At 35.1% G+C, this 12,723-nt stretch overlaps 1 protein-coding gene across 1 annotated transcript; it reads left to right on the forward strand.

The window, feature by feature from the left end:
* Positions 1–5,544: 5,544 nt before the first annotated feature.
* On the forward strand, positions 5,545–7,750 carry LOC149220709 (formate dehydrogenase 1, mitochondrial-like). Its single transcript, XM_089382841.1, has 2 exons — positions 5,545–5,717; positions 7,309–7,750. The coding sequence occupies exons 1-2, from the start codon at positions 5,550–5,552 to the stop codon at positions 7,504–7,506; spliced, it is 366 nt and encodes a 121-aa protein (XP_089238967.1). The 5' UTR covers positions 5,545–5,549; the 3' UTR covers positions 7,507–7,750.
* The last annotated feature ends 4,973 nt before the right edge of the window (positions 7,751–12,723 follow it).

The raw sequence follows: 12,723 nt of genomic DNA on the forward strand, positions 1-12,723 counted from the left end.
GCAAGCAAAGGAGTAATTCTAAGGTTCATACCTCATGAACCAAGTGAAGCATAGTTGGAGAGTTTTCTTGTGGGAAGGGTTTTTGGCACTCTTTGTGAAGGTTTTTGGTCCTAGTTAGAAGGTGAGTTGCAACGCTGTTCTAGAGGCCGAGTTTTAGCCCTGTTGAAGGCCGAACTTCAATGTTGTTGAGGCTGAGTTTCAGGTTTGTTCTGGTGGCCAAATTTCGATGTTTGAAGGTTGAGCTTAGGCCTAATTTGAACTTTGAAGGCCAAGTCTTGTAGTTTTGATGGGAAAATTCAGGGTTTGTTTGAGGGTTCAATATAGGGTTTATGTGTGGATGAAGTGCAGAAACCCAGGGAACTTACCCAATGGTGGGCATGCAGCCTTGTACTTATCTTCATGGCTTGTGGAACTTATTGGCAAGATACCTCTTCTTGATCCAACTGTCTGATGTGAATGCCATCCTTGAGAATAGGCAATGATATGGTAATGGAGGTGTAGTTTATATGGAAGTTTTCTTTCAAGATTCAAGGGACACATGACAAGAGTGCTCGTTCTTGTCCTATTTAGGTCAAGATAATACTATATAGAATGTTCAAGGTAAATTTTTACTGTGAGTAGGGGCAATATGGCAATATCCAGCTGCTTGAAATCTCGCTGACCCCAACAAATTGAGGTGACCAATATGCCAGCTGAAGAAATATACAACAACCCAAATGGTAACTTGCTGGTTGCATACGATCAGAGTCTCATTTCTGGCCCTAACTAAATCAAGGCAAAAGCTATGTAGCAAGCTTCCTTACTAGTCCCATGAGATTGAGGAACAAGATACATTCAAACAAACATTGTAGTAGTAAGGTTTCTTGAATATATCTCTTCCTACACATTCCTTTTGCAAGTGTGCAGTTGGTTATACCAGCTTATCATATAAGGGTCAAGGGAAAATTGTAGAATGTGCAACGTGCAGTATCTGGCCAGTTGCACCAATAAGAAAAACCATAACCAACAACATCATCTTCTTATCTATGAAAGTGAGATGGTTGGCAGGGGCAAGTTGAGAGTTGATGTAGCTTTAATCCTCAGCAAGAGAAAGAATAATTTTACTCCATTTGACATATCATGACCCCTCTTTGTTTTCCCAAGGCAATCTGGTTCATAATCCAATTAATTGCAAGCTTCACATGTTGGCTAAATAAAATGCTGTCATCTATGCATAGGTATATCCCTTGGCAATTGGCACTTGAGCTCTCATTTTACACAATTGATGCATGTATGTATGTATGATTGTATGCATGTGTGTATGGATTGTATGCATGTATGTATGCATAGTACATATCCATAGATACATGTATACAATCCATACATACATGTATACAATCCATACATACATACATACATACAATGTATGCATGTATGGATAAATTTTGTTTAAAAAATGGCAGAGTTTGGGAAGAAGTTCTTTAAGTTAATGGATCAGCATTCAGATGCATTTCGAGTGGTTTGATTGAATGATTTCTGTCTCAGTTCCGCACATTTAAAAGTTTTGGAGAATGGGAATTGATAATTCTGGTATTTGATGGTGTTCTATTCAAATTACACAGAAGAAGATAGAAAGCTAGGGCTTTTAGAGGCTAAGCATACACAATGGCACAATCTTTACAGGTTTTCGTGAGATTTTTAAGACAGGCAAATAGGATAGAAAATTAGGGATTTCACTAAGCCAAGAAAGCTAATGCTACATTCTTTACAAATTTACTTCAGAGTTTTGAGACTGAACATTTTTTATGCTTTTAGACCCACTGCTTTATGTAATTGGATTTATAAGATAATGGCTAAGGTTTTGTCTGTGAGATTAAAATCACTACTTTCTAACTTCATCTAACCAGAACAGTTTGTCAAATCTATGACACAATTGTTTCAGCACAAGAGGGCCTCTACACTATTCAAGTCAACAAAGTTCCAGCAATGGTGATCTGTCCAGAAAAGCACTTTTGAATGTGTTTGTCCACTTTCCATAAGGACAAGAGTCCCAATCCCTATGGGTGGACTGTGGAGTTCTACCTGGGATTTGTTGAAGTGTTGGGAGACAACTTACTTCAGGTAGTGGAAGAAATGAGAAGCTTTAGTAAGACTCCCTGGCTCCTTCATCTGGACCTCTATTGCACTCATTCCAAAGGTGGATCAACCTGAGTCTTTTTATGCTTTTAGACCCACTTCTTTGTATAATTGTATTTATAAGATAATGGCTAAGGTTTTGGCTGTCAGATTGAAAGCACTACTTTGTAAGTTCATATAACAGAACCGCTTGGTTCTCTAGAGGATCGTCAGATCCATGAAGTAATTGTTTCAGCACAAGAGGGCCTCCATATTATTCAAGTCAAAAATGTTACAATAATGGTGATCAAGTTGAACCTCTCCAAGGCTTATAAAGGGTGTCTTGGCTCTTTCTGATACTTCTTTTTATCCATATTAGTTTCAACTTACCACTGGTAAATTAGATTATGGGATGTGTAATTTAAGCTTCTTATGCATTTTTTATAAATGGTTCAGCCTCTAATTTCTTAAGTCCCTCAAGAGGGTTAAAACTTAAAACAAGGTTGTACCTTGTCTCCTTATTTATTTCTTCTAGTTGTTGAAGGACTAAGTAGGTCCATCCTAGAAGAAAAAAAAAAGAAACAAGATACATTCAAGGGATTAGCAGCGACTCTTGTAAAGAAGATCATGGCATTGCATAGAACCAATTATTCCCCTGTCCTTGCAACATATCCCTGTGGTTATCCTATTAAAAACCCAGGCCCTAGTAGCAGAAGAAGTGTGTGCCTCATTTAGGCCTTCCTCTCCCATTGGTTGCCCTAGATCCTCACCCCACTTGATTAGGACAAGCAATTCTTCCTCTTTAGATTTACTTTAGATAGAAAAGATACAGAGATAATACAAACAAGAATAGTATGATTAGTCTTCTTATTAGTTTAGTATCACTTGGAATAAAGAATAACTCCTTTGTTTATATTATCTAATTAGTAACTCGCAAAGGCATCAGAATAATAATTAGGAGTTATTGGTTTCTTTTTGTAGTATATGTGGTTGTAGTAATCTATTACAAGTAGGGAAATCTTGGACAAAGAAAGTACGTTTTGGATTACATACAGTTTAGTCTTGACTCCTGAAAAAAGATAGCGGAATGTCTTTGTTAGTAGGAGATTAGGAACTAACAATACGACCGAGACTTAAATTCCTTTTACTGTTTTACTCTTGAGGGATTAAGCTCCTTAGACTTCATAGGCAACAAGAACTACAAATTACATACATCGGAATCATCATCCTTCTTTTTATTATTGGTATTAATGGAATGCTTAAGACATGAGCTTTGAAAAGATGAACAATGCTTTATTTATATATGGGTCTTTCAGAAGAGGACGAGTTAATTTAAAAGGATATTAAAGTAAGTTGAAGAAACTCTTTAGAATACTTTATAGTAAAGATCCATTTATAGTTTATATAGATACAAGCAACTGGAAAACCACCTCACTATGACACCCTTCACCTTCGTTTTTAGAGGACTTTTATACCACTTTTTCTCACCCTGGAACCAGCAGCCCACAACAAAGAGGAGATATCAGATTCCAGATCCTTATGATATATATAGCATTGTCACATTCACCCCCAAGAAGCTACAAACAATAAAGTGAGAGTTATCTTTTAGTTTGTAGTATTATTAGCAGATCAGATCAGGTTGGTCACTACACTCCTCTCTTCTTGTTTCTCCTCCAGAGCCTTGGTTTATATTTGGGTCTTGTTGTGAGAAACGTATGAAGGTGGAAGTATGAAGATACTTGGATATGCAGAAGTTGGATCTAGGATATGTTGGATTAGGATTTAGAAAGTACATAGAGAATAGAATAAGAATTAAGATTGTATAAATTAACATATAGAAAGTCGTGTCCTTTGATAACAAGGAGAAGGAACAGAGTCGTGTCTTTTGATAGTGCATGGGTATTGATAAAATGTGATGGAATGCATTTTTGATGAGATGCTTGACCATAAGATACTCAGAACCTTATGACTGTTTGGCTTGAACAAACGCTGGACTTGGAATTTGCTCAGAAATGAATTCACTGTATTATATATTTACACTTGTAGTTTTGCTGTAATAGCTACAGGCCTATGAGCTTAAACCCTGAACATACATATGCATTGATGTGTGTAATTAAGGTGAACAACCTGTATACCTTTCAATACCAAGGCAGTGAACATAGCCCAAAACTTGTAATGACAACCTTGCTGAATTAGTTACAGGAAAGGTATGTGTCCTTCCAACTATACCTAAACATATATATGTGGCATGGGAGTGATGGGATATTGTTCTTTGGCTGCCTTAGTTTATGTATGTTAAGTGATCTGGACTCTGGAGTATTAAGACTCCTCCAATCATTATTTAAATCATGGAGGTGATGTCAAGTAGATCTGAGTGAGATTCTCTAAATTGGATCTGCTCATCAAGCTGACTGTTCTATTAATTATTCTTGAACACCTGAGGATGTGCATTCTAATTGATAGAAATAATACCTTGTCAATTTTGAAAGATAGTCTCCCAGCCAGGCCTGCTTCTACTTTGGTTTTGGGTGAGGATATAGGTAACCTACCGGTGCCAAGAGGGCTGAAATCAGGAAAAGTGACAATACATCTTACCTGGATTATCATATTGATATTTACTGTGACTAGATTGATTCATTATCCTTTTGGCTGTACTTACCCATGGGTTTTATTTTGCTCTTATTACATTCCTGAAAGATTTACGCAAGATCTCAAAGCGCTCTTCTTTGTTTAATCCGTCTGTAATGATTGTTTTCCAAAATATGCTTGCAAAAATATGCTTGAGCTATTTTGACATATTTAATGTTAATTTTAAGATATAGGAATGGTATTGGGTTTTTCCCTCATGGTACAGAAATGGAAAGAAGATGAAGTGGACAACAATAATTAGAATTATTCTTAGAAATTAGTTAATGGTTGGTATTGAAATAAAAATAGTTACTGTTTTAAAAAATGTGATTTTATAATAAATTAATAACAATGAAATAATAACTCTCTTGTTTATATTCAGCCTGTAGGCTATTCAATTCCATATCATTCCATTATTATTTACAACTCATTTAATTGTCAATCTCATGCTATGATATTGGCTTTATCCCCAATCCAACATGTACTGCAGATTTACCTTGATCTTCACTTGTGTTATTGTATGTTTTTGCAATTTCCTGGAAAGCTTTAATGCATTTGGTCTTTTATCGACTCCTTTGTAATGGTGAGATTGTACTGTGTAATAACTGTTCTCCTGTAGCTTTTGTATTTTGGATATGGGGCATTATATCTCGAGAAACACAGATAGACTAACACTCTCTTTATTTTCCTGTAAATAAAACAGAGAGTTACTTTTAAACGCATTTTATTTATATTGGATATATTTTTTAATTCCATTGATTTGTTTGTATCATCATTGGTTGAAGATCAGCGAAAGTAATATGGTGTCCGTGGCAAAAGATGAGCTAATGCGCATTCTCATATTGATGCGAAACTTTGTGCCTGGATATAAGCAAATTGTTGAGGGTGATTGGAAAGTGGCAGCAATTTCTTACAGGTCATATGATCTAGAAGGGAAAACTATTGGTTCTATTGGTGCAGGGCGTATTGGCAAAGAACTACTTAAGCGTTTGAAGGTATTCATTCTTAGGATCTAGTACTACTTCATGATGTTGCAAACTTCTTTTCAAAAATCAGTGCTCCATAATTCTTACGCATGCATGCTATTTGTTTCAAAATTTCAATCTAATAATAATAAACATTACATGATGTTGAATTGAATTGTGTTCCTTTGTACAGCGCTTCAATTGTAAGCTTCTTTACCACGACCGTCTTTCTATTGGACCCGAATTGGAAAAGGAAACTGGAGCAACATTGGAGACAAATCTTGACGAAATGCTACCTAAATGTGATGTACTTGTCATTAATATGCCTCTTTCTGACAAAACTAGGTGCGCCTTATCACAATTTCATAAATAATCTCTCCCATTATTCACTCAAACATCAATAGCACCTATATATTTTGTACAACTTGTGAACAAAAACCTAATTATTGTTTCTCTTGCCCTTTCCTTTTGGTTACAGTAGGGGAATGTTTAACAAGGAAGGTGTTCTCTACCAAGCCTAGCTTTTCTCTCAGAATCTTAACATCCCCTTTGCAAAGGGTTTCATTAGAATGACAACAACCCGCATTTAAAGCATTTCTCCACCCATCCTAATTAGAAATACAATTTTGGGTTCTCTACTAATTTTCTCCACACCCATTTAATCTAACAATGGACATAGAGCATGTATATTTATACTTGTGTGTTGGAAATACCATTTTATACTTTAATGTTTATTATTTTTGTTTTATTATTATTACTTGAATTTCTTCTTAACAAGTGATTGTGTTTCTTTTGGTTTTAGTGAAAGTATGGGCTCCAATGTTGGCTCTCTTATTATGGAGTATAATTCATCTTTGAGAATTTTTCAATTATTAAAGTAGGTTAGTCAATTGCTTAAAATATTAAATTTATTTCAAAAAGTTTTTGTTACTTTATAGGTTAGACACTGGCTTGAAATATTAAACTTATTTCAAAATGTTTTTGTTACTTTATAGATAAGGCGTAGATTTCTTGGCTCTATGATGAAAATAATGAAGGGAAAATACATGTTAATATGTTACTTGTGCTCTTTGACTGAAAAATACACGGTGAGAGAAAAATGTATATTATGCTAATTGAGGAATGTTTTTCACTTGTCGAACTTATAGTATTGAATTTAACACACTAACACTTTACAACAATGAACTAACAATATTCATGATGAAAATAGCAATATGGAAGATTTATCTGCATAATGAAAAAGGCAATATGGAAGATTCCGATCACGTTCCAAGGCATTTCTTAAAATGTGGATGTGACAAAATGTTGTTGTGGAAGTTGTTGTTTGTATATGGAAAATTTCTTGATCATTGTGTATAATCCTAATGTTGATAGATATGTCTACTAAATGCTTCCAGTTAATGGGGCATTGATTTGAGCATTCAATATATTTTTATTCTTTATCAAAGTATTCTTTTGTTGTATTTGTATTTTTCAATTTATGCCTTATGGCGTTTCCTTTGCAACATCTGGTGCAAATGCTAGTATATCTTACCTCATTTTATGGTTAACATTGTATAACAAAAACATGCGTTGTGTTATGTAATTAATACTAACATGTAATATTGGTTTTTTTTGTCAGAATGCTATAGGTAATGATTGCCAAGACGATGATCCAAATTATGTTCAACATATATCAGGAGATGATGAGGATGAGGATGAGGATGATGGTGGTGAAGGAGGAGATGATGATGATAGTTGCGGTGTTGGTGATGATGTGGATCAGAGTAATGAGGATGGTCAAGATGATCATGAGGATGATCTTGGTGGTGGTAGCTAGGCATGCACATGCATTGTTTTTTATGAAGAAATTATTGTGTAGAATGACATTGTTATGTTTAGATGGGTGTTGTGAATTTACCCTATATCAATGAGACATTTTGATTTTGTAATCATACGATGAGTTTGATTTATGTATGTTGTTAATTTATCGTAGAATAACGATATTCATGAAATATTTTGATTTGTTAATCATATTTGAATTTTACTTGTTTTGATTAAAAATAATACTGATTTTATTAGTATTATGTTGCTATTTTATACATGTTTTGAAAATTGTTAATGACACATTGTTATTTTTTTGGATGGATGTTGTCAATTTCTCTTAAATTTCTTTACAAATGATTTTGAATTGTGATATCTGCTTTAATGATATTTAGAAACTATCATATATTTCACTATGAATCTATAAAGGGGGTCATATATGTAAAGAAAAATATACTCTATATAAGAAGTCAAATGCGGATGTAACCATGGATGCAAAATTGAAAGTAAAATTGGATGTTAAACTAGGAATTAATACAAAATGCAAACAATTGACATACAAAGTGTTTTAAATTAGAAGTGAAAAATTGTGCAATAGTTGACACAAAGAAGGGAACAAAACATGGCATACAAAAGGATATCAAATTGGGCAAAAACAAGGACACATAAATGGGCACCAAATTAGATGCAAAAAAGGACAACAACTAGATGTAAAATAAGATGCAAAGTTGAGCATTAAAAAGAAGCAAAAAACGTTACAAATTAATATGCCAAATGATGATGCAAATAATGGTGTAAATTTGGGATGCAAACTTGGGTGCAAAAAAGGAAAAAAAAAAAAAAAAGATGTAAGAAAAGACATAAAACAAGATGCAAAATGGGGTTGAAAAAAGGTGAAACCAAGGATGCCATATTGGATGTAAAAAATGATTCCTAATCACATGCAAATTTAGGCTCGAACTCAGACACAAAATTATATGCAAATGTGGACACAAAATGAGGCAAAAAAAGATGCAAATTTGGATGGTGAAAACGATGTAAAACTAGACACCAAAAAAATGCAAAATTGGATGAAAAAGTCGGTGTAAATAATGGTGCAACATTGGACACAAGTAGACACAAAAAATGGTGCAAAAAGGGGCATAAAATAGCTTAAAATTGGATGCAAAACTTGGTGCAAAAACAAATACAGAAGTAGACGTAAAAAATGGCTCTAAATTGAATGTACCATTAGACACAAAATAAGATGCAAAGGTGGACACAACACATGACTCAACATAAGATGCAAATATAAATGCAAATTTGGATGCTCAAAATGATGTAACATTAGATGCAAGAGATGGTGTTAAAAATGATGCAAAATTGGATGAAACAAATGATGCAAAATATGGTGCAAAATGAGATGGGAAAAATGGAGACAAATCAAACGTAAATGTGGATGTAAAAAATGGTCCAAAAAAAGATGCAAAAATGAGCACAAAAATGGATGCAAAATTTGGTGCTAAATCAAATTCAACACATGGTGCAAAGATAGGCACCAAAGCTGGTGCAAAAATAGAAGCAAAAACTAGTGTAAGACTAGATACAAAACCTGGCGTAAGACTAGATGCAAAAACTGATACAAAATGGATGCATAAAAAGACGTTAAATTGGATTCAAAATACAGTGTAAACTTGATGCAAATGATGGTGTAAAAATGGAAGCAAAGAATGACACAAAATAGAAAGCAAAAGAGAATGAAAAATAGATGCAAAAAATGACACAAAACTAGAAGCAAAACCTGTCATAAAATAAGATGCAAATCTTGGTTCAAAATTTGACGCAAAAAATTATGCATAGTTTGGTGTGAAAAATGATGCAAAATCTAGCGTGAAAAAGGATGCAAAATCAGGTGCAAAAAAGGACGCTTTAAAAATTGTACAATAGAGCCAGATTTAGCGCCAGGTTGCTCATCACAATTACAAAAAAAATGCACTAAAATCTGGCGCTAAATCTGGCGCAAATCGCTGGTTTTGTTGTAGTGTTTTGTTTAAGTACTAATTCCATCAATAACATGTTTTGAGATCTTTTGAAGTGCTAAGTTTTGGAAGTTACCATTAGGGACATAAACCTTGTCTTGAAATCTACATACATACTTGACCCTTAAAAGTATTCTTAAGACCTTAGAATAAGATTTCCATTTGCATTAAAAACTTTAGGAGATCAACAAAAACAAAACCCCAAAACAAAATAAAATCTATAAAACAACGAAGTAAGAAAAATGTTAACTAAGCACATATGGTGCACCACACTTCATCAGTTTACGATACCTGGATTGATCATTTATGTAGAGCAATTTAAGACGTTAAATTGACTAAACATTTTGGCGCCGTTGCCGGGGAAGTTTAATTAGGAGACCTTATTTCTTACATCAAAAAAAAAAAAAAAAAAAAATCTTGAGTATGCTCTCCTCCTGCACTTTGTGTGATCTAGAGAATCAGAAAAAGGATTGTTATGTAAAAAAAAAATTAATAATTCTTGAGTATGCTCTCCTCCTGCACTTTATGTGATCTAGAGGTTCAGAAAAAGAATTGTTATATTAAAAATAAAAATAAAAATAACAAAAAAAAAATGAGACAAAATAAACTTCATCATTTCAATTGATTCAAAAAAAAAAAAAAATTGATGAAACCCAACTACTTTGATAGGTTCAACTGTCCAAGATTGACTGGTTATGGTTTGTAGTGGTCCTCAAAACACTGTATCCTATTTTAATAAGGTTTTGCAACTTAGCTGTGGAATGTAGCCTGATTCTGCAGCTAGTTGTGAATTCCGCAGCTGATTTCAAGGTTTAGCAGGTTACAGGTGTCCAATGAAGAAACCGACCACATGGGCATCTCCAGAATTGTCCCGACATGGATCCTATCCTAGTCACCCAGCTCAGATCGAAAAAAAAGCCAACTTATATGGCTATCTCCATTCCTAGTTTTCGTTGTGGCCTCAATAGAAAATCTGCATTCCTGTTCAAGCTTTGGCCTTAAAACGAACCTGCAAGAACATTGTGCAAATTCAACAGATCAAATTGCATATGACTGTTGTGTTTTCCAATTTAAAAAAACAAACAAACAAACTCTTGTGTGGCTTTCAAAATAATGTGTGCAGCATCCAATTTATGTGGCAGAAATTTTTAAACCTTCTCAGCATCAAAATCCTCAAACCTTGATCTTTCAGTGCGCTCTCGTTTTCTGCTCATGCTAGCTATAATAACCTGCTTGAATTCGTCAAATCTGCCTAGGCTCAAGCAACAAACCTGAAATCTGAATGCATTCATTTAGTGAGCTTAACATATTTGTAAGGATCTCTGTTTTCGGTTCCTTATGTAATGCTTCAGCAAGGGATGAAATAATATAGTCCAAGAGTTGCTTAACATATGACTCATTACATCCTTGTGCTTGTCCTTTATCCATGGCCAATTTTCCAGCTCGGAGCAGTTCTGACATGCCTGAAATTACAACCATCCGTCTTCTCTTCAATACGTAATAAGATTTGTGTACTGTTCTTTTATCTCTGTGCATTCGTTTTTTTGGATCGTCAGCATAATCAATTTGTGGATCGTTCACTCTCACTCTGTGAAGGTGGACCTCCATTAGTGACAAGCACAACTAAAGAAATTACACAGCAAATGAAATCCAGAATGCTGAATGCAACAAATTCATAAAATGCAGAACAGTAAAAACATTAGCTCAGAAAAATGTAAACAAAAAAAAATGTCAAACTTCAAATGCACGATTTGGCCAAACGGAGGTGAATTTGAAAAAAATAAAACATGGGTTTTTTCGCCAATAGGGTCAATTAGATAACCCAGAAACCGTTTTAAGAAATTCGTGGTGGTCTAGGAGAATTTCTCGGTTCTTTGAAGCCCATTTTTGCAGGCCGTGAGAAAAAACGGGATTTGAATTAATTAACTGACAGTTGATTTAATTCAGCTGCTTTCGATTTGAAATCAATGGCGTGCTGATGATTAACCGTTTGCTGATTATACATATTTTGCCACCCATCTAACACTTGCTCTGCCACTTCCCGATTAATAGCAGTTCTAATTGGATACGGCTCTTTGCTGATAGACGTAACACCTGTTAACAGCAGTTCTAATTGGATACGGCTCTTTGATAATAGACATAACACCTGTTAACAACAATCTTAATTGGATACGCAACCAACCAATCGACGTGGCATGGAGCTTCTTGGCATTCGATGCAGAGGCCATTCGAAAACTCACTCACATTCTGTTCATGTATATTTCGTGTGAGTTAAACCCAAAATTGCCACTAATTACATTGGTTGCCTGGAACTACCAGAAAGGAGTGTCGTGCTTGCTAGGGTCTCCGTGTTGCCAAAGTTCTGAGAATCCCTTCATCCCTGAATGTCCCTTTTGCTTGCGAATGTATCCATGGCGAGCTGCAGAGGATTACTCGTTATCACATTATGTCTTGCAGCACTGAAAGTGTTTTTTTTACTGAACCTGCCCACTGTATCAGCACCATATCTGAATGCCATGTGGGACGTAGCAGTAATTGGGCAGGGAATTACACGGAATTGAAGATCAGTTCATCTCAAAAACTGAAGGGGATTCTTGCGAACTCTGGCAATCCCCGTGTGATCACAGTATCTAAGAACGAAGGTCAAGGAGATTTCACTATGGTCCAGGCTGCTGTCAATGCAGTTCCAGCGAATAATATGCACCCTGTTACCATTAATGTCAAACCTGGCATTTATAAGGAGAAGGTGAAATGTTATTATCAAGCATGACCTTAGTATCCTTGATTATTTATCGAACTTTATCTGCTGTTTGTATGGGAAGCCCGGGGCTTATTGTGTAGTAACACTGGCATTTTCAGTTAGAGAAGGGATCAATATCATTTTGGTTGGTTTTGTTTCAACTGAAAATCTCCGTTTTAAAGATGAATCACTTACTTTTAAGGTTGCAGAAACTCCACAGGAAAGTGCGGAAGAGATAAAAAGCTATGCACGACACACGTATCCAAATATGTGTAAAACTAATGGTTGGTTGTCTTTTAGCTGCGGAATGCAGCCTGATTCCGCAGCTAACTGGCAATTCCGCAGCCATTTTATTACTTTTGTAGGTTACAGGTGTCGAGAGACAAAACAAGCCACATGGGTAGCTGGGAAAATGTCAGTACATGGATGGTGTCCTATTCATTTGATCCAATTCGATGAAAAAGACCCCGGTCAA

This window comes from Pinus tabuliformis, chromosome Q (assembly GCF_031772625.1).
Source record: "Pinus tabuliformis cultivar Carrire ecotype Pingquan chromosome Q, CPIR1, whole genome shotgun sequence".
Taxonomy (NCBI): Eukaryota; Viridiplantae; Streptophyta; class Pinopsida; order Pinales; family Pinaceae; genus Pinus; species Pinus tabuliformis.

What these genes read in the sequence shown, in the direction of transcription:
- LOC149220709 (XM_089382841.1), top strand. Translation starts at nt 5,550, where the DNA reads ATGCGCATTCTCATATTGATGCGAAACTTTGTGCCTGGATATAAGCAA. An exon ending in AACTACTTAAGCGTTTGAAG is followed by an intron (nt 5,718 to 7,308) that starts GTATTCATTCTT and finishes TTTTTTTGTCAG; the next exon opens with AATGCTATAGGTAATGATTG.